Raw genomic sequence first — 24,668 nt, forward strand, 5'->3', positions numbered from 1 at the left:
ACCAGGTGCAGCTTTTTTAGGTCAACGCAATCGGATCCCCTCAAGATCAAGCGGCCAACCCGACGCGGAGGCAAGAGGAGACGCCGATACCGGAAAATCTGCTTCGGCCAAAACACCGAGAACTCAAGTGACACGCAAATTCCTGGAGAAACGGAAGGAGGACAACAAGACCAATTGACATATGGACTAAGAGACAATGAGCCTGACACCACAGTGGTAAATATCTCTTCTACTAATTTAACTGATTTACAAATGCATGTGTTAAGTAAAGGCTTGTCATTTTGTCCAGATTCACCAACAAGATGGTTTGATATTGAATTGGACCTGTATTTATTTTTCAGGAGGATTAAATTGAAAATTTGGAGTGAAACTGTAAACTTTACTAATGTATCAAATACACCATGTGAGCTTACAGCAGAGGGCTTAGACTTATTTGTGAAGAGTGATTTTGTCCCGGTAGTCACATCTCATGCTTTAGAAACATATATTACATCTGTGAAACGTGACATAGAGAACCTCAAACTGAATACACCATCGGGTTTTTTAAAAAAACCCAATTTGACATATAATGAGAACTTAGCCTTAAAACAATTGAGTGACAATGTGGAGATTACAATCAAACCTGCAGACAAGGGGGGAGGAATTGTGATCATGGATACCACACAATACAAATCTGAAGCACACAAACAGTTAAGTGATTTAACCACCTACTTACCACTGCCTAGCGATCCCACGAACTCTGTAAAACAAAAATTGAGACAACTTATCGATACTGCGATCACAACATCTATTATTGACAAAAAATTGGGGAATTTCCTATGGGTAGAACATCCTATTACACCTCGATTATATTTACTACCCAAGATCCATAAAGATTTGCACAACCCCCCAGGGAGACCCATAGTCTCCGGAAGGGGCTCAATCTTGAGTAATTCATCCATATTTCTGGACAAAATATTACAGGAACATGTGATTAAATCCAAATCGTACATTCGTGACACATCTGATTTTATCAGAAAAATTAAAGAGGTGGAGTTATCTGGCGATGTCATACTGGCCACGTTTGACATCGCCAGTCTCTATACATCCATCACGCATGAGAAAGGAATTCATGCCATTAGACAGACACTATGTAAAACTCCTCTCTCCACACCTTGTCAACAGTTTCTTTTGGAACTGCTCAATATGATCTTGACCAGTAATTTTTTTACCTTTGATAAGCAGTTTTTTCTTCAGCAAAAAGGTACTGCGATGGGCAGTCCTGTCGCACCAGCTTATGCAAATCTCTTTGTACAGTACCTAGAGGAAACGCACGTCTATACATCCCACCATGCCCAGTATCTTCTGGGCTGGTGGAGATTTATAGACTATGTGTTCATTATCTGGAATGGCACACATGATCAACTTCTTGCATTTTGGGATTTTTTGAACCACATGGATCAAGACATTAAATTCACTATGACTGAGTCTAGATCAGAAGTTCCCTTTCTAGATACTTTGGTGTACAGGATTAGTGATCGGTTAGCCACTGACCTGTATGTTAAACAAACTGACAGGAACACTTTATTACGATTCGAGTCAACACACCCCCCACAAATGAAACGCAATTTACCCAAAAGCCAGTTTCTTAGGGCTAAGAGAATTGTTTCAGAAAATGATAGATTAGAGACAACCATGATCCAGTTAGCCAATAATTTCTGTGAGCGAGGGTATCCTAAGAGGTTAATTCAGCAACATATGGAAGTCACTAGTCAACTTGACAGAACTGAACTACTACGGGACAAACCAAAAATCACCACATTAGAGAGGATTCCATTCGTCACCACATATAATTCTCTCAGTCCAGACATTGCCAAAATAGTCAATAAACATTGGCATATTATTCAACATAACCATCCAGAGATTGAGGCTCTCAATAGAAAACCACTTATGTCATATAGAAGGGTCAAAAACATTAGGGACATGGTAGTCAAGACTGAAGTAGCAAATGTTAGAACCCCGGCACTTACCTTCTTGGGTCCTCGCTCCATTGGTTGTTTCCCATGTGGTAATTGTGTCAACTGCAAATATGTACATAGAGGTAGTCAATTCATCCATCCACAAACAGGTCAATGTTTTAAAATCAACAAATTTATCAATTGCAATTCTGAATTTGTGATATATGTTTTATGGTGCCCCTGTAAGTTACTGTATGTGGGAGAGACCACATATGATGTGAAGACTCGGTTAACACAACATAGATACACCATTCGTAAAGGCAAACAGGATCTCCCAGTCCCTAAACATTTTGTAGATAGTGGGCATAGAGAGATTGACCTCAAAATAATGTTCATTGATCAAATCTTACCCCAAGCAGAGGTGGTGATAGAGTAGCTATGTTGAAACATAGAGAACTACAGTGGATCTTCCGCTTGAATTCGTTGAAACCCAACGGTCTAAATGTGGACTTTAAAATCTTGCCACGATATTGTAATCAAAGATGAGTAGCCCCGTAGGGTAGGGATAACATATTTCTACAGTGATCGGATCTACGCAATCTGACATTCAGATAGTTCTGTATGCTTATCATTATATTTCAGAGATTTGAATTTTCATGGGAACCTGTGACTGTTTTGTTTTGTCTCCTTTTTAGAGTAGTGTGAACACACTCTTATATTATTTATTATCATATTGTTTGTTATGAATATTGATTATAATCTTGAATATTATCTATTACAGATTGCATTATTGTCAAGCCTTTCTCTCGGATCGGAATAAAGTTCCTCACCAAGTATGACCTTGAAGTATTCACAATATAACTATCATCATTTTTTGAGGTAATCGTCCTTACATCGCCTGTAGGATGCAGCATACACGATACAAACAGCCGTCAGCTGGTGAGCCCCCACAGTGACCCATCGGTGTTCAAGCTTCAGATCCTGTTGCGAGGGCATCTGTTCCAGCGTCCTGTTGTATACAGAGAGGGAGATCTGTGCTAATTGGTTGGACTCACAGCTCAATAATTCGGCAATGAAAATACCTTTTCTCCTGCAATATCCTACTTAGGCTCCAATTCCTACGACCTACTGTGGGCTTGAAATGGATGCCGAGGCTAATCTGGTTGCATAGCAACCTAGGACGCTATACCTCACCTTATTTTTTCCAATATGGCCGTGCGCTTCATTCAGGCGTGCGGTTCAACCATGCGTACTCCATGATCCAAGGTCAGACCATGTTGTGGGTGAACTAGATCCGATCCGAATTGATACATAGTAACTTTGAATTTTTCATTTATTTCACATTACACTACTTATATTTTGGAATGTATATTGTTCCCTTAAAAATCACAACATTTGTTGGAGAAATTATGTTGGATTATGCTGCACATGCTTTCAGCAAGTCACGTCACTAATTGTATTATCACGGATGCTATTTAAATCATGTGTGTATGTGTGTTCACTGAGCTTGAGAAAAGTCCACATTGAAGGACTGAAACGTCGCTACCACTGTTCCGAGTTTTCTTTATGAAATAAATTATCCACAATTTTTTTTCACAAGACTGGTGTGCTGCAGTTATATTGGTTCTGCTATCTACTGACACCGTTGGATCAAGGTGATACCGCTGGCACCCAGCATTCATTTAACTCTGAGTGCCGCACTTCTCTGAACAGTCTATCTATCTATCTATCTATCTATCTATCTATCTATCTATCTATCTATCTCCTATCTATCTATCTATCATCTATCTATCTCCTATCTATCTATCTATCTATCTCCTATCTATCTATCTCCTATCTATCTATCTATCTATCTCCTATCCATCTCCTATCTATCTATCTATCTATCTATCTATCTATCTATCTATCTATCTATCATCTATCTATCTATCTATCTCCTATCTATCTATCTTCTATCTATCTATCTATCTATCTCTCTATCTCCTATCTATCTATCTATCTATCTGTCAGTCTATCCATATATATGTAATAATATCCAGTAGAATTACAACGGCACTCACCGGTGTCAGCGAAATCGATGGTTTATTACAGGAAGAGATATACAACAATAGCGCTCCACACCTCCTTTCTGTGGAACGCACATGCTATTGTTGTATATCTCTTCCTGTAATAAACCATCGATTTCGCTGACACCGGTGAGTGCCGTTGTAATTCTACTGGATATTATTATGATTGCTGGACTTACTGCTGTCTCAACGAGCAACACGTGAGCGAGTACCTTGCACACGGTACGCTTTGTTTACGGAGCCCAGGAAGCCGTAGTGCCTGCTCTGTCTTCTTGTGGCTTATCTATCCATATACACATGTGGGTGGGGGGGGAGCAATGGGTCATTGTCTTAATAAGTATCATGCATCATCACTTAATTGCACAGGAATGAGCAAATTTAGTTTTTTTTTGCCTTTTGAGTGAAAACTGCATAAGGCAGGCAAACTTAATTTAACGTGCAATTTTTTGCATAAAAACTTGCGCCTGGGGATATGCTGCTGCGCACTATGCACAATACCTGCTGGATGTATATATGTATTTTTGGGGCCCCACTTTAGTTTTGCCCAGGGCCACATTTTGTCTAAAACCGGCCCTGCCCGTGACGGCACCGTTCGATCCCTGGGTTCAGATTAAAGAGGACCTGGTGGTACATCCTCTTTAAAAGCAGCAAAAAGACAAATGTGCAAACCAGCAATCAGCAGCAATAAGGAGCTCCATGATTGCTTATAAGATCCCACTGCACTGCAAAAGAAATGTACCTTAGGCTGGGTTCACACTACGTTTTTGCAATCAGTTATTTTAATCCATTTTTTTGCAAAAAAAACCCAAAACGAATGCATTTGTGTGCACCCGTTTTGAAACGTTTTTCTATTGACTTTCATGTAAAAAAAAAAAAACGATCTGTTAACTTCATTTTTGTGTCCGTTAAAAAAAAGGATTCTGGTTTTTTTTATATATATAATGGAAGTCAATGAAAAACGGATTAAAATGGATGCACACAATTGCATCCGTTTTTTTCATCCGTTTTTTGCAAAAATGCTTAATGCTCACACTGTCTGCATTGTTACAGGCCCAAGTTGGGGAGCACAATACATTCTTGCATGCCCAGAGCATAGGCGTATTAAACGCCATGGAGAGGCCATAGTGTACATACAGTGTAGGGTCTGCCTCGATATGAGTCCACCTTATCGTGGTGAGGCAGTTTACGCTGTTTGCAAATAGTGACCAAGAGACTCATTATTTTTGTGGGAATTTTTTGGGCAGTTGTGGGGGCTGCTTTTAATTATTTTCATATCTATGGTGGGTCTGTATCTTGCTGTTGCGGTGAGCTGTTGCATTTTTCTGTGTTTTTGTGTGTTTGCAATTTCAGCCATGGCAACGTGCTCCTGCCCAGTGTGAACAGTGTTCCAGGAGAGCTGACCAATTTTTTTCCTTTTTTTTTTTTCCTTTTTTTTCTGAGCACAATACATTGCCTTGCCCTGGGTGCTGACAACCCATGATGCACCGGAAATATTGCTTTGTATTTAGCCGATACCTATTTGTTTAATAGTCCAGCTGATACCATCCACTAAAGTTTCTCTCAGCTACAGGCACCATCGTACATGATGCGCTGGCACTGTGTTGTGTGTGATGGCACACAGAGCTTCTGCATTAACAAACTTTGCCCTGTTTTAGCCCATGATTCCCATACGGTGAATCCGGCAGCCCTACCACAGCGCTGGCTCTGCCTCCATTACACTTGTCCACATGAAGAACCTTACCTCTTCCTACTCGCAGACAGGTACCGGGCTATCTCCCGCCCGCAGACAACACTGAAGGGTGTCATCCAGACCCATTCATTAAAGGTGAAGTCCCAGGACATTAAAATAAACCGAGGGGTGGGGAGTTGCGGAAACATAATAAACCAACTATACTTACCCTGGTCCACCCTAGGGTCCCTGGGTCCATCTAACAGCCGCTGGGTTCTTGCAGCTCTTCCAGTTACAATGTCATGTGCCTGGCTGAGCAATTGCCCCTCAAGCCAGTCAGTGACTGGGGAAGGACACCGCTCAGCCTAGCCGTCAGGTTGCAGCTGGAAGTTCCAGGTACTTGACATGCTTGGATTCCAGGAGAAAATAAAAGACAGGGCACAGCTCAGTTTATTAAGTTCCTGCACCCCTGCCTGCCTTGCTTTTTCGTTTTCATGTGTTTTCCCTTTTAAGTTCAGTCCAGTTAAACTTTTCCTGTAGGTTCAGAGAATTTATCTACTGTCTAGAGTGTGTATAGCTCCGTAAGACTTGGAACCCATTATCTATGTCCTAGTTGACTCGACTGACTATTAAAAATCCCTCCTGCCCACATAGGCAATTTTGGATTTTCAGTCACCTGGGAAAGTAGGGTTACGCTTCCTGTAGGCCTGCATTGGCTGCTATAATTAGTGTTAACTAACAGTTGAATTAATACTATGTAACGTACATACACACATACAGATAAAGGTGTCATGTGTCTTAAACAGTCTCCTCCATGGGGCACTGTCCACAAGGGTATTAAAGTGAATGGTCTCTAAGTCCTGATCCTGATGAAATAAAATAATGGAGGTGTTTCTTTGGTGGGCAGATGTGTGGTTTTCTGACTTTGCAATATGTGATAAATATACAAGTCCAAAGCAAAATAAGTGACACCAAAGCAGCAAAATAAAGACATGACACATTGTAATTAGGTGTCAAATGATCATAATTTTATTTTAAATTATATGACACCAAAAAAGACCCCCGACTCACAAAGAGTCACCCTCCAGCACTCAGGCGAGGAAAAACCCCCTGTGGGGGAAACCTCGAGGGAGCCATGGCTGGAGAGTTGCCCCTCCTCTGGGCTTAGAGGGTAACACTAATTAAACATAGTTTCAGAATCAGATAAGGGCAGCACAACCTGAAGAAGGGGGCTCCATCACTGGTTTAGGTTGATCAGGTGCTAATACCAACTCTACCACTGACAGCATAGATGGGTGAGTAGCTCTATCACTCTTGACCCATCTGACACCAATGAATCTTGATGATAAATTCACCTCACTTGCTTCTAGATGTTACTGCTGCCTCCTGTAGACTCTTGTCTCTCACTCTAGGTGTTAAGGGAGTCTCTTCCTCTAGTTACTGATCTTAAAGGGGGGCTTCTCCTCCCCCATATGAGGCAAATAAATCCTCCTGATGTTATGGGCCCTAATTTGCCTCCTGATGTTAAAATGGGTTATCTGGGGAGCTGAAAAGGCATTTCCTTTCCACCATTACCAGCATCTCACTTCCAGTTCTATCACCTCTCATCCCAACATCTTCTGACCTGGCAAAGGTCTGAGACAGTAGATCAGGTACTATGGTGTGATCACCACATGTGGGTGAAACTCACCTCCAGCAGTGGTCAATGTACGCACAATGCTGTGATGACATTGGCAACAGTGTTTGTACATTGACCGCCACTGGTTCCACCCGCATGCGACAATCACAACAAAGTACCTGGCCCACTGTCTCAGGCCGCCTCCGTTTTGCCAGGTAAGAAGGCGCTGGTGTGAGATGAGACCAAACCAGAAGTGAGATGGCAGCGAGGGAGGAAATGCCTTTTTAGTTACCTGGATAACCCCTTTAAGGGCACCTCCTCCAGACCCTCTAGCTGTTAAAAGAGTGTATTCCTCCTAGTGTTGATGGTAATGGGGGCTCCTCCTTCCCCCGTATGAGGCAAATAAATCCTCCTGATGTTATGGGCCCTAATTTGCCTCTTGATGTTAAAAAGGGGTTATCTGGGGAGCTGAAAAGATATTTCCTTTCCACCATTACCAGCATCTCAATTCCAGTTCAATCACATCTCACTCCAACATCTTCTGACCTGGCAAAGGTCTGAGACAGTAGATTAGGTACTATGGTGTGATCACCACATGTGGGTAAAACTCACCGCCAGCAGTGGTCAATGTACGCACAATGCTGTGATGACATCGGCAAAATTGTTTGTACATTGACCGCCACTGGTTCCACCCGCATGCGACAGTCACAACAAAGTACCTGGCCCACTGTCTCAGGCCGCCTCCGTTTTGCCAGGTAAGAAGGTGCTGATGTGAGAGGAGACCAAACCAGAAGTGAGATGGCGGCGAGGGAGGAAATGCCTTTTTAGTTACCTGGATAACCCCTTTAAGGGCACCTCCTCCAGACCCTCTAGGTGTTAAAAGAGTGTATTCCTCCTAGTGTTGATGGTAATGGGGGCTCCTCCTTCCCCCGTATGAGGCAAATAAATCCTCCTGATGTTATGGGCCCTAATTTGCCTCTTGATGTTAAAAAGGGTTATCTGGGGAGCTGAAAAGGTATTTCCTTTCCATCATTACCAGCATCTCACTTCCAGTTCGGACTCATCTCATTCCAACATCTTCTGACCTGGCAAAGGTCTGAGACAGTAGATCAGGTACTATGGTGTGATCACCACATGTGGGTGAAACTCACCGCCAGCAGTGGTCAATGTACGCACAATGCTGTGATGACATAGGCAACATTGTTTGTACATTGACCGCCACTGGTTCCACCCGCATGCGACAATCACAACAAAGTACCTGGCCCACTGTCTCAGGCCGCCTCCGTTTTGCCAGGTAAGAAGGTGTTGGTGTGTGAGGAGACCAAACCAGAAGTGAGATGGCGGCGAGGGAGGAAATGCCTTTTTAGTTACCTGGATAACCCCTTTAAGGGCACCTCCTCCAGACACTCTAGGTGTTCTTAGAGTGTATTCCTCCTATTTCTGATGGAAAATGGGGTCACCTCCTCCCCCCATATGAGGTAAATGTTTCCTCCTGTTCTTACTGGCGCCTCATTTACCCTTTGATGTTCCGGACGCCTCCTCCTCCTCCAGACAGCTCCAGATGGTCGGGTGTCTTCTCCTCACACTGGCGGCGCGGTGTTATCTAGATAGGATATATAACAAGCCATGTGTTAACAGAATAAAGATATGATGAACATTGTTAATAATCACAGGTTACATATATATATATATATATATATATATATATATATATATATATATATATTATTTATCCTGACTGTATTTTCATATGGAGCGACTATAAATATATATATAGAGAGAGATCTATCTATATATATATACATATATATATATAGAGAGAGAGAGAGAGAGAGAGAGAGAGAGAGAGAGACGGGCTCCATATGAAAATACAGTCAGGATAAAAGTGATCTGAGGTGTGATGGGATTTTGGTTACTCACCTTTACTCCTCCGTGGTGGCGCAGCAGCAGCAGAACAGCGCCCGCAGTCTATAAGGGAAAGAGAAAAACCAGCATGACTTTCCTGAGATCAGACCAGTCAGCAGTGATGGGGAATAGACATTACACTGGAGAGAGGGGACTCAGTGCTATCCTAGTGGGTGTGATACAGGCGGCACCATGTCACTTGTATGTCTGTATTATGTACATGAGGCTTTTTGTGGTTATTATATGTGACTGATAATATAATATATAGTGATGACATGAGGATATACAGTGCAGCTATAGAGGTGTGTTATCATGTAAGTGTATCATCCCTTATATTTACCTGGATAAGATGGATCTCCTTCTGCTGCTGCTTCTGCCCAGGAGAAATGACCAAGAAATGGAGGGAAATCAATGGTTAGTGTAAGGAAACCAGAATTGCTGAGCACATTATATAGAAGCAATATAAAGGAAATGTATTCTTATAGCTGGGCCATCAACTCCTGCAGCTACATGTATTATAGTCAGGTCTAGTTCTATCCTTCTAGCATTTATTACCAGCTCTAGTCACTCCTGCAGTAATATAATATAATATTCACCATTACCCACAATAGAAATTAGATCCCACCTCCAAATAGAGCGCCCCCTGTCCTCTCTATACATGATGGTAAATAACAGTTTCTTGTATTCACAATGTTATCAGTTTTGTTTCATTACCTGGGGATCTCCTCGGTCGTCGCCTCTTCCTCCTCGTCCTGCTCTTCTTCTCTGTGTATAGAATGTAAACCATCTCATATATAAATGTATTATTATATCACACATTATATGGTTTATTGTAAAGAAAGTGATTGCTAAGGTAATGGAGTGAGCTGTACATTGCTGTATGTATTTACCATGATAGTACTATATATGTCGGGAACGGACAAAAAAACAACAACATGTATTCACAATACTCTAAGCTTTGTTTCATTACCTGGGGATCTCCTCGGTGATCACTTCGTCCTCTTCTTCCTCTTCTCTGTGTATAGAATGTAAACCATGTCATAAATAAATATATCATTATATTACAGATTATATAGTTTATTGTAAAGAAAGTGATTGCAAAGGTAATGGGTGGAGCTGTACATTGCTGTATGCATTGACCATAGTAGTACTATATATGTCGGGTACGGCCAACTAAAGTATGAAGTGTATGCGGACCCTAATGGCTATCTCACAGTGTCAGCAGTTTACAATGTGAATAAATGCTGTTAAAATAAATGGAAAAATATGATGCTATGTCTAATTAGAGCGCCCCCTATCCTGTCCTCCCGCAGCTCCTCTCTCTATACTGGATGATTGAAAAAATAAACATGTATTTACAACACTATAAGCTTTGAGCCCTTACCTGGGGATGTCCGCCGCCTCGTCCTCATCCGCGTCTTCGTCAACTTCACTGAATATAGAATATAAACCAGCTTATATTTATACCTATATACAGTTTTTGGGGATATGTGACTACACAGAGTTTTGGGTGGGGAACTCTGATCTCCATGGACTCATATTGTTATCCCACATAATGTAGATGATTTTATCTCTTCTTCATACTTACATGATGGTCTGCAGGTTAGGGTGCCAGGTGCGTAGTGGAAACCGGCCCTTCCTGTAACAGAGAACATAGGTTTGGTTAGGATGATTGTTACTTTGCCCCATTTAAAACTTTCAGAAAATGCTATTTATTGTGACGTCTCAATAAGAACATGAATTCCACTAATGATATTTATTAACCCGTTGTCGTCACTGCCAGTTGTTTCCTTAACACCGTTGCCCTATTTTTAAAATTTGACATGAATAACTTTTTATGGCAGTAACTTTTTTTTGCATCTAAGTGATTCTGACATTATGTTCCATGACACATCAAGTGTTATGTTAGTGGCAATTATTTTTTTTATTGTAAATAAAAGTTCTAAAATTTCTAGAACACATAAGATTTTAGTTGAAATTCTCTACTTGCCTGATAAATTAATTATTATCGATAATTTACAGAATAGTTACCTTATGTTTGCAAAATTTATTAACCAATCTTTTATTTTGTTTAGAACATTTAAGAGCTAATACATTTAGTAGCAGTTTTCCATATTTCTATGAAAATGTTAAAAATATTTTGAAACCACCCTTTTTCTAAACCTGCACCCCCTAAACCTGCACCCCCTCCTGAGGAAATAAAAATCAAATCAAGTTGTGCCAAAATTAATTTAAAATTTTTATTTGTCTTTTCTCATTTTCTATTTTAATAGTTTTTCTTTCTGTAACATAGCAGCCGGTGTTGGCAGAGAACTGCAACTCCATATTTATTCCCTGATTCTGAAGTTTGAGAAATCTGTTAATAGCGTCTCTAGGGCTCCACATGTCTGACACATAGGTCTTAGACACCAAAGAGCACCTAGTGGAATTAGGGGTCCCCCTTTTATTTAGGATATTATGTAGGCCTCATATCAATTTACAGAGGACTTGGGGTGCTAACATATTTTTGTGTGAAAACCTGTTTTTTTTTGTTTTTTTTTTGTGCATTCTAAGCCACATTTGATCGCTTTTTATTCTATTCTTTTATGTGGTGAAGCAAGTAAAAAACAAACAAAAACAAACTATGATAAAAATGATTTATTTGATGTCATTGCTGTTTTTTGGTGTAGTGTTATTACCTGAACATCCATGGCGCATCCATGACCTTCATCTTCCACCTATTACATGACAAAAAAATTGCATATTATAAAGGAAATATTAGTCAGTCCTCCCAAGTGCTGCATATTGGGGGAGATTTTATAGAAACTGGTAAATTAGAAATCCACTGCCCAGATTTATTAAAACAGATGGTCTGACTATAAAAGCGCTCTTAGCACTTGGTATTTGGGTTCGAATATTTGAAAAATTTGCGTGAAATCTTGGTTAATCTATGTTTAACGTATAATATGTGAGTGCACCTATAAAAAAGTCTTCTTACTTTTCTTATATTAAACCAATGGACATTTTTTAACATATCCAAGGTGACGTTGCTCGGCGTCCCTTTTGTGTACCTGAGTAAGTGTCTTAAAGGCATCAGTCATGAAGATAGAGGAGACTTAGATCATCACTCATTTACTGAGCCTATTACACGCCTCAATAATCGCGCAGCAAGGCCTGTGTATATCTTTGGCGATGTCCATGCAGTCTTTGCCTTTAGTGTAAAACAGCAAAGTATATACATACCGTTCCACACTCCCCGATGCTTCTGCTCGCTGCCCGGCTTCTTCCTGGCTTCTGCTGCTGCTGCCAGGAAGATACCGAGGAGCAGGCAGAAGCACCAGGGAGCGTGGAGCAGAGGCTTGTTGGTTTTAGACGAGACCCCCTACAAACATGTCTTTGTGACTGATGTAACTATAATATTACTGTCACATATATTACTATAGGATACTTACACCCAGTTCTCAAACTCCTCCCTGATCTTTTCATCCCTGTTAGGAATAGAATAGAGAAGATAGTGAAAACCTAACACACATCAGACACATCAGTTTTCTAGGAGAACGTCATCAATAAGAAGACAGTTTAGGCATTCTCGCCATGATCGGTGTCTATAGGGGAAGAATTATAGGGTCACACAAGTTTTATGTTTTAATTTTACATTTAAAGAAAATGCTGCAAAGTTTTCTAGAAAAAATGCAAGCAAAAGCAATCAAAAATGTTTCTTTCAAATCAGCTGGTGCCAGAGATTTGTAATTTACTTCCATTAAAAAATCTCAAATCTTCCATTGCTTATCAGCCGCTGTATGTCCTGCAGGAAGTGGTATTCTTTCCAGTCTGTAAAGCTGGTGAGGTTTTCTATGGGGATTTGCTGCTTCTCTGGACAGTTCCCGTCCCAGACAGAGGTGGCATCAGAGAGCACTGTGTCAGACAGGAAAGAATACACCACTTCCTGCAGGACATACAGCAGCTGATACCTACTTGAAGAGTTTATTTAATAGAAGTAAATTACTAATCCTTTAAAAAAAAAAAAACTAATAACTTAAAAGAACACTAATTTTTGTAGGCTTGTTGTTACTAGCCTCTCTCCCTGTCAATCATTCTGCCGAGCACGCTGACAGGCAGACAGCGGTGACTAGATATGGGCACCCAGATGACTACCTCCCCGTCTCTGCCTGCTGCGCGCTCTAGTAGTAAAACCTCTTTTTCTCCGATATACAGCTTCTGCTGCAGCCACGGCCGGTACTTGCCCAGGCTGCTCAGGAGCTGTATACAGTGCTCCAGGGAACCATATCAGCCCAATTGTACTGATTGGTTCCCTTTAAGACGAGACCACCCTGCAAACATGTCTTTGTGACTGATATAACTATTATATTATTATATTTTACTATGAGATACTTACTCTGAATCCTCTTCCTCCTCCTCCTCGGGGCCTTCATCGCTCCTGTTAGTGATAGAATAGAGAAGATAGTGAGAACCTAACACACATTACAGGCAGCAGTTTTCTGGCAGAACTTTATCAATAAGAAGACAGTTTATATAGAGGCATCCTGGCGCTGATCGGGGTCTATAGGGGAGGAATTATAGGGTCACACAAGTTTTACATTTTTAGTTTTACATTTAAACTAAATGCTACAAAGTTTGGTAAAAAAAAGCAAATAATGTGGAATTAAAGGGGTAGTTCAGCAAACATTTTTTTTCTTTCAAATAAACTGGTGCCAGAGATTTGTAATTTACTTCCATTAAAAATCTCAAGTCTTCCAGTACTTATCAGCTGCTGTATGTCCAGCATGAAGTGGTGTATTCTTTCCAGTCTGGTGAGCAGGAGAGGTTTTCTATGGGGATTTGCTGCTTCTCTGGACAGTTCCTGTCACAGACAGAGGTGGCATCAGAGAGCAATGTGTCAGACTGGAAAGAATACACCACCTCCTGCAAGGCATACAGCAGCTGATATGTACTGGAGTTTTTTTTTTAATAGAAGTAAAATACAAATTTCTGGCACTTTTTTGCTGAACTATTCCATTAAAAAAAAAAACTTTGAATAGTAAACAAGTCTTTGTGACTGATATAACTATTATATTATTATATTTTACTATGAGATACTTACTCCGAAACCTCCATCTCCTCCTCCTCGGGGTCTTCCTCGCTGCTGTTAGGGATAGAATAGAGAAGATAGTGAAAACCTAACACACATTACAGACATTAGTTTTCTGGCAGAACTTTATCAATAAGAAGACCGTTTATACAGAGGCATCCTGGCGCTGATCGGTGTCTATAGGGGAGGAATTATAGGGTCACACAAGTTACATTTTCAGTAAAGATTTACTAACCTGGAATCCGATCCTCCATCTGAAGAAAAAAGAAATAGAAAAGTGTTAGTTTTCAATATGTCTTTAAACCTCATGATGTAACTTTCACAATGTTTCACAGCAATGGGGTAGGGGACTGGTGTCATATATGTGATGAGATGTTAGACATGAAATCTATGAAGGTGATGTTATAAAGAGGTAAAACTCACCCTCGACGTCATCCTGTGCAGCCTGAAATAGGAAATATAGAGAGTAAGCAGAGGACATTGGTATATTGATGAGCATGAAACGTCCGTGTACATCTGAGCTATGTGCTTGTTGTCTGCTTTGGCCATAAAAATAATTGATATCTCAATTATATCCGGCCGTTCTACATTGACTTCAATGCTGTTTTCAATGCAACAATGGCCATTGTTCGTACAATGTGTGAACATGGCCTAAAAGTCTAAAATAATAAAGCATATTATTTTCTTTACACATTCGTCGGCCGTGCATCGTTATAACACGTAGCAATGTGCAGTCGCCGGTCAATGTTTTTAGGTTAGGACCAAAAGAAACAATCAGTCCATGATTATTGTCATCAGCTGATTGCAGCTGCCCCTCCACGCCGCGGGGCTCTCCTCTGCCAGTCTGCCTTACCTCCCAGTACCTGTCCCCAGGCCGCCCGCCACCCTTCTTGAGCCCCATCTGGCGTTGGTCTGGCATAGCATACACTGGCCACGACTGCTGCTTCTCCCCTACAGGGTTCACCTCCACCGACCTCCTGGGACCTGTCACCAGGCACCTGCCGTCCTCTTCCAATGCCTGCTGCGGTTCCAAATTCAAGTAGCACCACCAAGTAGCACCACCAACTACTGCCTCTCTCTCTTTGCTGTGGCTGCGGGGAACACCTGTTTAGAGTGGGGATTACCCTGAGGGGTAATCCCCTGTTCCCCTGCAACAGAGGCAGAGAGAGAGGCAATAGCTATCTCTGTTTAATTTTGGTGTCGCTACTTGATTTTGGCACCACAGCAGGCATTGGAGGAGGATGGCAGGAGCTTGGTGAGAGGTCCAAGGAAGTCAGGAAGGCCAGTGGAGGTGAGTCCTGTCGAAGTGAAGCTGCGGCCAGTGTATGCTCCACCAGACGGCTGCCGGACCAGAGAGCGGGCATGGGGCTCAAGAAGGGTGGTGGGCGGCCTGGGTATCAGGACATCAGGGAGACTGGTGGAGAAGAGCCTTGTGGCGACAAGAGGCAGCTGTAGCAGCTTGGGGAATGTCGCCAGTGTCCGAACCACCTAGCAGGGGTCGGTGGGGACTCCAGAAGTGTAGGCGGTAGCCTGGGGACAGGTCCAGGGGCCGGAGGAGCTGTTCTCGCAGCAGGAAGAAGCATAGGCAGCGCGCCAAGTTCAAATAGCCGCCCGCTCTTGCATCTCTCTATGCCTCTGCTGCGGGGAACAACGATTTAGACTATTTCTCCTTTTAATAAAGAAAATGATCAGGCGATGACAATGTTGATCACTGATGATCTTGTCTTTTGATCCTGATCTAAAATCATTGGCTGCAACTACGCACCGCTATATGTAAAAACCATGCCTCCTCCCAAACTCGCTGCCCTTCCTAACCGCCCATCAGACGAGAGGGGGAATATGGCAGGCATACGCCTGGGAGAAGCAAATCTGCGCCTTCTCCCTGGCATACGCCCCGGCCACAGCCTTGATAAAGTTCTCCCTCTGTGTTGATACCTTTCAAACCACAAGAGATATTGCAGATATGGTTGTACCAATCGATTTCTGAGACAATTGTAGTCATATTTAATGTACTACATGACCATCTTGATCGTGGCTTCCAAGATGGCAGTCATGTTCCAGACATGCAGTAATACCTCGGTTCCCGAACAATATCTTTGGTATGTTTTCCTTGGTTTGCCTTTTTTATATGCTACGTGACCACCTTTGCATTGGAAAAATTTGCCCTTGATCCAATATGGCTGCCATTAAAATGGAGGCATATCAATAAAAAGTAGAAACTCCCAAAACCTGCGCCACAGATGAATATAATGAAGGTAGATCAGTGATCAGTGATTTCAGATAATTGTATTAAAATCCCCATCCATTATACATTGGGGGTAATATACTGTCATATTTGTGTCACGTTGTTAGATATAAAACTCTCATATATGCTGTATAATCTATTTCTGGTATAATTTGTGTATTTACTTATCACTTTTGTGGGGGGTGGGGGCGTTGTAGGTGAAAAATGAGGACAATGATCCAACAAATCAGTGTAAGCTTTTATCCAGTTGTCAGTGCAAGACGTAGGGGGTTATGTGGCTTATCCAGAATTAGAAAAATACTGCTGATTTTTTTTAAGAACAGCGCCATGCGTATCCTCAGGTTTTATGTGGTATTACAACTCAGTTTTATTCACATCACTAGTAAATGTGCCGCAGTACCACAGAAAAACTGAGGACAATAGTGGCACTGTTTATGGATGGGGGCAGCTATGACCCAGATTTATCAAACTGTGGAAGGTTATGTTCACACACAGTTAAAACAACAGTGGTTGTTTAACACGGCCATTGTTGAGTCTTGTCATAAAAAATACATTGTGTGAACATAGCCTAAAACTGAAACTGGTGTCAGCTGCCCACAGCAACCAATCATAGCTCAGCTTTCCAGAGAATCTGTCAGGTCCATACCAGGTACAGAGCTGCAGACACAGGCAGATAGGTAATAGAGAGAGAATACAAGGGAAGCATGTGTGTTTGCTGATGACCATTTGCACAGCTATAAAATTGTATTTTATATGTACTCAGTCATTTATTTCCCTAATCTTCACATATATACAGACAAATAGGCCGACCTGACTTTATAGTATACCAGGAGAAAACATTGTATTATTGGTAATATATAACTTTTTTAAAATATAGATAAAAAACTAATCAAGAACAGTGTGTGCTCACCTCCACAGCAAAACCAAACCACAAAAACTATATACAGATAGGCCATAGTATCATCATGCATCACTCAGTCAGGTGTGATAATACACATAGAGGCAACATAGTAGCTGCAAACAATGTATGATAGCAAATGCAAGATCAACCAATAAACAAGCAGGTGTGAACACAATGGGATGCACGCCAGCAGCTATTAACCCTGTTACGCCCTAAGCATGGTGCACCAATCTACCCCTGCTCACTCAGGGAATTATCAGAGTAGACGCCCTTATAATGGCGGCTCCTGCCCCGTGCTATCCCTACTCCCAGACCCTACGCTTACCCTTATGCTGCTCCCTACGCAGCATTTCATGTACAAAGCACTCGTCAGGGGATGATGATGATCCCGGGTATAGCACTGCATCGGTGTCACACAGCAACAGATTAGGCTATTAGCGTCCTCCAGGCACTCCGGCCACTGCTGTGATGTGCCACGTTTATTGAAGCCAGACGCACACTGTACTGAACCCCGATGCAGTGCTATACCCGGGATCATCATCCTCCCCTGACGAGTCCTTTGTACATGAAATGCTGCGTAGGGAGCAGCATAAGGGTAAGCCAATGGCGGATTATAATGTGGGCAGTTTGGGCGGCCGTCCGGGGCCCGAGGCTCCTGGGGGCCCATGCCACGCCGCCCACATTATAATGCCGCTGCGGCCCGACCCCCCCTTGCCACTGCAGGCACTTGTGACCGCAAGAGTCCTGCTCTTACTGTCCCCGGCTGATGCCGGAGGTGTCCCGTCCTATCCCCCGGCAGCGCGCACATCAGAGAGCTCCCCGTGCACCTGCTGCTGTGACTTCCGGCGCACGGGGAGCTCTGTGATGCGCGCGCTGCCGGGGACAGGATGGGACACCTCCGGCAGCCGCACATTAGCCGGGGACAGACGGAGAGGCTCGACGGGGGAACGGGTTGTAAGGTGTGTTTTTTTTGTGTTTTTTTTAAATCTGCCTGCACGGAGGGGGAGGGGGGACCATCTATAAGAGGGGGGGAAAAGAGGGGGACCATCTATAGGGGGGGGAAGAGGGGGACCATCTATAAGAGGGGGGGGAAGAGGGGGACCATCTATAAGAGGGGGGGGAAGAGGGGGACCATCTATAAGGGGGGGGGGAAAAGGGGGACCATTTATAAGAGGGGGGGGAAGAGGGGGACCATCTATAAGAGGGGGGGGAAAGAGGGGGACCATCTATAAGAGGGGGGGGAAAGAGGGGGACCATCTATAAGGGGGGGGGGAGGGGGACCATCTATAAGAGGGGGACCATCTATAAGGGGGGGGAAGAGGGGGACCATCTATAAGAAGGGGGGGAAGAGGGGGGACCATGTATAAGAGGGGGGGGGAAAGAGGGGTAACATCTATAAGGGGGGGGAAGAGGGGGACCATCTATAAGGGGGGAAAGAGGGGGACCATCTATAAGGATATAAGGGGGGGAGAGGGGGACCATCTATAAGGGGGGGATGAGGGGGACCATCTATAAGGGGGGAAGAGGGGTACCACCTATAAGGAGGGGGGAAAGAGGGGGACCATCTATAAGGAGGGAAGAGGGTGGCCATCTATCAGGGGGGGAGAGGGGGACCATCTATAAGGGGGGGAAGAGGGGTACCATCTATAAGGAGGGGAAGAGGGGGACCATCTATAAGGAGGGAAGAGGGTGACCATCTTTAAGGGGGGGAGAGGGGGACCATCTCCTATAGGATTAGCACCCTCCTCTACTGATATCCTCTGTGCTGCTGTGACCCTCCCCTATTAGATCAGCGCCCTCCTCTCCTGACATCCTCTGTGCTGCTGTGACCCTCCCCTATTAGATCAGCGCCCTCCTCTCCTGACATCCTCTGTGCTGCTGGGACCTCTCCTATAGATCAGCACCCTCCTCTCCTGACATCCTCTGTGCTGCTGGGACCTCTCCTATAGGATTAGCACCCTCCTCTCCTGACCTCCTCTGTGCGGCTGTGACCTCCCCTATAAGATCAGCGCCCTCCTCTCCTGAAACCAGGTGGCAGTATGTTTATTGGGGGCAGTGGAGGTGGGGTGGACAAAGCTTACTGGGAGCAGCAAGGGACCAAACATTATGTTTATTGGGGCCAGCAGGGAGGGGAGGCAGGCGAGGCAGGCAGTGTTTATCGGGGACAGCGGGGGGGGCAGTAGCGGAGTATAATGTGGGTGGATTGACCCGGGGGGGGGGGGGGCAGGTTGGGTGGACAGCCCGGGGTCCTGGGTACATTTAATCCGCCACTGGGGTAAGCGTAGGGTGTGGGAGTAGGGATAGCACAGGGCAGGAGCCGCCATTATGAAGGCGTCTACTCCGATGGTTCCCTCAGTGAGGAAGGGTAGATTGGTGCACCATGCTCAGGGCTTAACAGGGTTAATAGCTCCTGTACCTATCTACACTGGCGAGCATCCCATCCTGTTCACACCTGCTTGTTTATTGGTTGATGTTGCATTTGCTTTCATACATTGTTTGCAGCTACTATGTTGCTACTATGTGTATTATTGACAGTGTACAATTACATTACACTGTATGGAATCACTGCTGTTATGTATACACTACGGCCGTGGTTGTCTGCGTCTACAAAAAATAATTAACGGGTCTATTTTGTGCGGCCGCTATTCAGTAAACAGCGGCTGCACAATGTAAAGGACTATGAGCACACCCAAATGTGCCCGCATTCAAATTAAAATGAAGAGATGTTCACCTGCCCGATACTACAGTATCAGCCTTGTGAACATCTGAGACATGGGTTGTTGTTTGAAACATTAAACACCGGCTGTGTCAAATAGCGGCTGATGTTCATGCCATGTGTGAACATGGCCTTAGGGTGGATTTCCAAAAAGTATCCAAAAAACAAAAATTACTGCATGATGTTATTTTGGCGAAAAAAAGATCTAGACTGTCTGCACCTACCCCGCATATCGCATCCAGCACTTTCCTCCCCCCGCTGCCAACCTCACTCATAACCAGACTCCGGCCAAGCAGGGAGAGCGCTGCAGCATTTAACACAGAAGATCCCCCCGCAGCAGGCAGACTCTGAGGAAGAAGATCAGTGGAAGAAGCAGGAGAGACACACAGAGGCCACCAGAGAGCAGTTACGGACCCTGCGCTGCTCCCTGCCCCTCCTCCAACACAGCTGCCTGTAAAACTACCTCTCCCAGCCCTTTTGCTAAAACTACCCCCAGCCCTACTACTGCCACTCCCCCCAGCCCTACTGCTGCCACTACCCCCAGCCCTACTGCTACTACTACCCCGAGCCCTACAGCTACTTCTCCCCCCAGCCTTACTGCTGCTACTACTACCCCAAGCCCTACATCTAGTACTACCCCGAGCCTTATAGCTACTACTACCCCACCCTTACTGCTACTACTACCCGAAGCCCTACTGCTACTACTAACCCCAGCCCTACTGCTACTATTACCTCTAGCCCTACTGCTATTACTACTTCTAGCCCTACTGCTTCTACTACCCCCAGCCCTACTGCTACTACTACCTCCAGCCCTTCTGCTACTACTACCTCTAGCCCTACTGCTATTACTACTTCTAGCCCTACTGCTACTACTACATCCAGCCCTACTGCTACTACTATCCCCAGCCGTACAGCTACTACTTCCCTAAGTCCTACTGCTGCTATTACTCTCAGCCCTACAGCTACTACTACCCCTAGCTCCCCAAAATAGTAAGAAGTACAGGTTCTTCATATATAGAAAAGAAGATGTGCAGGGAACTCACCGTAAAAAGATGTGCATGGCACTCACCATAGAACCGTAAGAGGTGCTCACTACTATCTACATCCTCCTACCCTGCACCCTAAAGCTACTTTACTTTTATTTAATCCATGTTAAAAATCCATTACAAGGGATAATCACGGCAGGAATGCTAGCACCAGGCGTCTGGAGAAGCATACTGACGTACTCGAAACAGCTGTCACGCTGCCGCATGGTGCTGGCGTTCCTGCCGTCTTTATCCCGTGAAATGGATTTTTAACATGGTTTAAATAAAAGTCAAGTTTTACGGTGAGTGCCCTGCACATCTTATTTTTTCTATATATGAAGTAAGGGTGGAGAGAACACTCTGCTGGTACTTTTATGAACTCAATTTTGCACATATTGGACTGATCTCTATAGGCGATAGTGCCAATCATTGTCTCTATCACATTGGACACCCAGCCCTACAGCTACTACTGCCCCCAGCTCTATAGCTACTACTACCCCCAGCTGTATAGCTACTACTACCCCACTCCTTCAGCTACCACTACCCCCAGCCCTACTGCTGCCACTACCCCCAGCCCTAAAGCTACCACTATCCCCAGCCATACAGCTACTAATTCCCCCAGCCCTACTGCTCCTATTACTGCAAGTCCTACTGCTACTACTACCCCCAGCCCTTCAGCTACCACTACTGCCAGCCCTACAGCTACTACTACCCCCAGCCCTACAGCTACCACTTCTGCCAGCCCTACAGCTACTACTACCCCCAGCCCTACAGCTACTACTACCCCCAGCCCTACTGCTGCTATTACTCCCAGCCTTACTGCTACTACCCCAAGCCCTACTGCTCCTACTACCTGCAGTTCTACAGCTACTACTACCCCCAGCCCTAGTGCTACTACTATTCCTGGTGGATGGAACCAGTTGGGAGTAAATGATAGGGTATTAATATGGCATTGGAGAGGAATTGGACAGGGCAGGGGTCACACTTATTAGGGCATTTATACCCCAACGGGTCTCTGAGCGAGCAGGGGTAGTTTGGTTCACCTGACATAGGGGTATTAGGGACAAAGGTGCTCACTACATCCTCCTACCCTGCACATTTGGGATGAGCAGACTACCATTGATCTACAAGCAGTATACATTTGGTAAGATCGTTCTATACTTTAGCATATACATTATACCTTTATTAGGGTGCGTTCACACCTACCGCATCCGCAGCTTATTTTTCCGTGGAAATCCGCAGGTCTGGTAGTGCAGATTTCAACCTGCGAGAAATATACGTATGTGTGCGTTTTGCGGTTTTTCTGCATCAAGTTTATCGCAACTGAAATGTCAGTTTAAAATGTCTCTCATTCTAAACGGACATTTCAGTTGCGATAAACTTGCTGCAGAAAAACCGCAAAACGCACACATACGCGGATATCTCGCAGGTTGAAATCTGCACCACCAGACCTGCGGATTTCCACGGAAAAATAAGCTGCAGATGCGGTAGGTGTGAACGCACCCTTAAGGGTGGGTTCAAACGCACCAGATCGCAGCAGATTTCACAGTACTGTCATTTTGTATGTCATTCTCCTGCCAGTATGTTCCGCCCCCCTCAACCCACCGATACCCAGTGAATACTTTATCTGTCTGCAGTCCGGCCTGCTTCTGTGGCTCACGGCTCCCTGACGTCCTCCTTAGCCAATAAGTGGCTGCTGCGGGACAGAGCACTGATTGGCTGAGCGGGATGTCAGGGAGCCGGAAGCCACAGAAACAAGCCAAATTGCGAACAGGTAAAGTATTCACCGAGTAGCGGTGGGTTGGGCGGGAGGCGGAGTTAGGGGGATTTGGTGCGTGTGAACCCACCCAACAATGTTTTACAGTCTGTGTCCCTCCTTTGCGGTTATAACAGGATTTATGGTGCCTGTAATGTTGTGTCCGCACTGCACATGTGTCAGTCTAGTCTTACAGTATAGCAGCTATCTGACAGTAAATGTATGTTACACCTAACAACAAATCAGAGTACAGTCTACTTTATAAATATACATAAATATTTATTTTTTTTTTTGTAAAGGAGAACTCAGCAATCATGCAAAAAATTACATTTATTCTTACATCTGTAGGATGTGCTATTACTTTGCCCTTTTTTTATTTAATTATTTTTAACCCCCAACCCCCCCCCCCCCCCCCCCCCCCCCCCCGCAGCCCCCATACACCTGCATCGATTTATTCAAAAACTTATCTACTTCCTGTTTCGGCAACATCTTAATTTTCTCACCACTCACAGCACTGTGTCTGTCTGCTGCTATGGAGAATGGCCGGGCTGCTGTGTCTGTCGGCCATTATGGAGGATGGCCGGGCTGCTGTCTCTGTCGGCCGCTATGGAGGATGGCCGGCTGCTGTCTCTGTCGGCCGCTATGGAGGATGGCCGGGCTGCTGTGTCTGTCGGCCGCTATGGAGGATGGCCGGGCTGCTGTGTCTGTCGGCCGCTATGGAGGATGGCCGGGCTGCTGTGTCTGTCGGCCGCTATGGAGGATGGCTAGGCTGCTGTGTCTGTTGGCTATTATGGAGGATGGCCGGGCTGCTGTCTCTGTCGGCCGCTATGGAGGATGGCCGGGCTGCTGTGTCTGTCGGCCGCTATGGAGGATGGCCGGGCTGCTGTGTCTGTTGGCTATTATGGAGGATGGCCGGGCTGCTGTCTCTGTCGGCGGCTATGGAGGATGGCCGCCTGCTGTCTCTGTCGGCCGCTATGGAGGATGGCCGGGCTGCTCTGTCTGCCGGCCGCTACGGAGGATGGCCGGCTGCTGTCTCTGTCGGCCGCTATGGAGGATGGCCGGGCTGCTGTGTCTGTCGGCCGCTATGGAGGATGGCCGGGCTGCTGTGTCTGTCGGCCGCTATGGAGGATGGTCGGCCGCTATGGAGGATGGCTAGGCTGCTGTGTCTGTTGGCTATTATGAAGGATGGCCGGGCTGCTGTCTCTGTCGGCCGCTATGGAGGATGGCCGGGCTGCTCTGTCTGCCGGCCGCTACGGAGGATGGCCGGCTGCTGTGTCTGTCGGACACTGTGCTGATGACATTGTCCCGGGTCTACAGGCAGAAGGGGAAGCCTATATTGGAATCCTCCCCCATTACAGCATGGAGGAGATGCTGTGGTTGGGGGAGAATTCCACTACAGGCTTCCCCATCTGCCCGTATAGCCAGGATGATGTACTGCAACTCCTCCCCCCGCACGCGCGTTTCAGCAGCTCTTTAATGTGTGGTGTGTGGGATTGGGGGGATTTCACTGTGCAAGAGAAGTGGCGGCTCCGGTCATCCTCAGGGCCCCAGCATCTCCGTGGCGCTGTAAGACGAGGGGGATTCCACTCCAGGCCTCCTCGTCTGCCTGTAGAGCCCATAGAGGGACAATGTGCAGCAGCACCCCCCTTGCTTACCAGCATCTCAGCGTCTCTGTAATGTGTTGGGAGGATTTCACTCCAGGCTTCCCCGTAACCCCCTGTGTCACTTTCCATCTACTGTGGCCCCCAGCTGTTGCACAACT

At 44.9% G+C, this 24,668-nt stretch overlaps 2 protein-coding genes across 5 annotated transcripts in view; one reads left to right on the plus strand and one right to left on the minus strand.

Annotated features, from left to right (window-relative positions):
* Positions 1 to 24,668, plus strand: part of ACTR10 (actin related protein 10) — a 464,033-nt gene that overhangs the window by 167,802 nt on the left and 271,563 nt on the right. The gene's annotated exons all lie outside the window — the stretch shown is intronic.
* LOC138771230 (major centromere autoantigen B-like) overlaps positions 8,809 to 24,668 on the minus strand; it is a 139,671-nt gene continuing 123,811 nt past the window's right edge. Inside the window, exons 3-14 of one of the 2 annotated variants that reach the window (XM_069950801.1) lie at positions 14,687 to 14,708; positions 14,499 to 14,517; positions 14,276 to 14,317; positions 13,571 to 13,612; positions 12,627 to 12,662; positions 11,874 to 11,912; positions 10,784 to 10,834; positions 10,166 to 10,210; positions 9,910 to 9,960; positions 9,536 to 9,568; positions 9,211 to 9,258; positions 8,809 to 8,893 (exon numbers count right to left, since the gene is read on the minus strand). In XM_069950801.1, the coding sequence (XP_069806902.1) occupies positions 9,213 to 9,258; positions 9,536 to 9,568; positions 9,910 to 9,960; positions 10,166 to 10,210; positions 10,784 to 10,834; positions 11,874 to 11,912; positions 12,627 to 12,662; positions 13,571 to 13,612; positions 14,276 to 14,317; positions 14,499 to 14,517; positions 14,687 to 14,708 (426 nt within the window). In that variant the 3' untranslated portion in view covers positions 8,809 to 8,893; positions 9,211 to 9,212. The remainder of the gene's footprint in view (positions 8,894 to 9,210; positions 9,259 to 9,535; positions 9,569 to 9,909; positions 9,961 to 10,165; positions 10,211 to 10,783; positions 10,835 to 11,873; positions 11,913 to 12,626; positions 12,663 to 13,570; positions 13,613 to 14,275; positions 14,318 to 14,498; positions 14,518 to 14,686; positions 14,709 to 24,668) is intronic. The other variant, XM_069950800.1, reaches the window with a different exon arrangement.

The sequence above is a fragment of the Dendropsophus ebraccatus genome, chromosome 13 (genome assembly GCF_027789765.1).
Source record: "Dendropsophus ebraccatus isolate aDenEbr1 chromosome 13, aDenEbr1.pat, whole genome shotgun sequence".
NCBI lineage: Eukaryota > Metazoa > Chordata > Amphibia > Anura > Hylidae > Dendropsophus > Dendropsophus ebraccatus.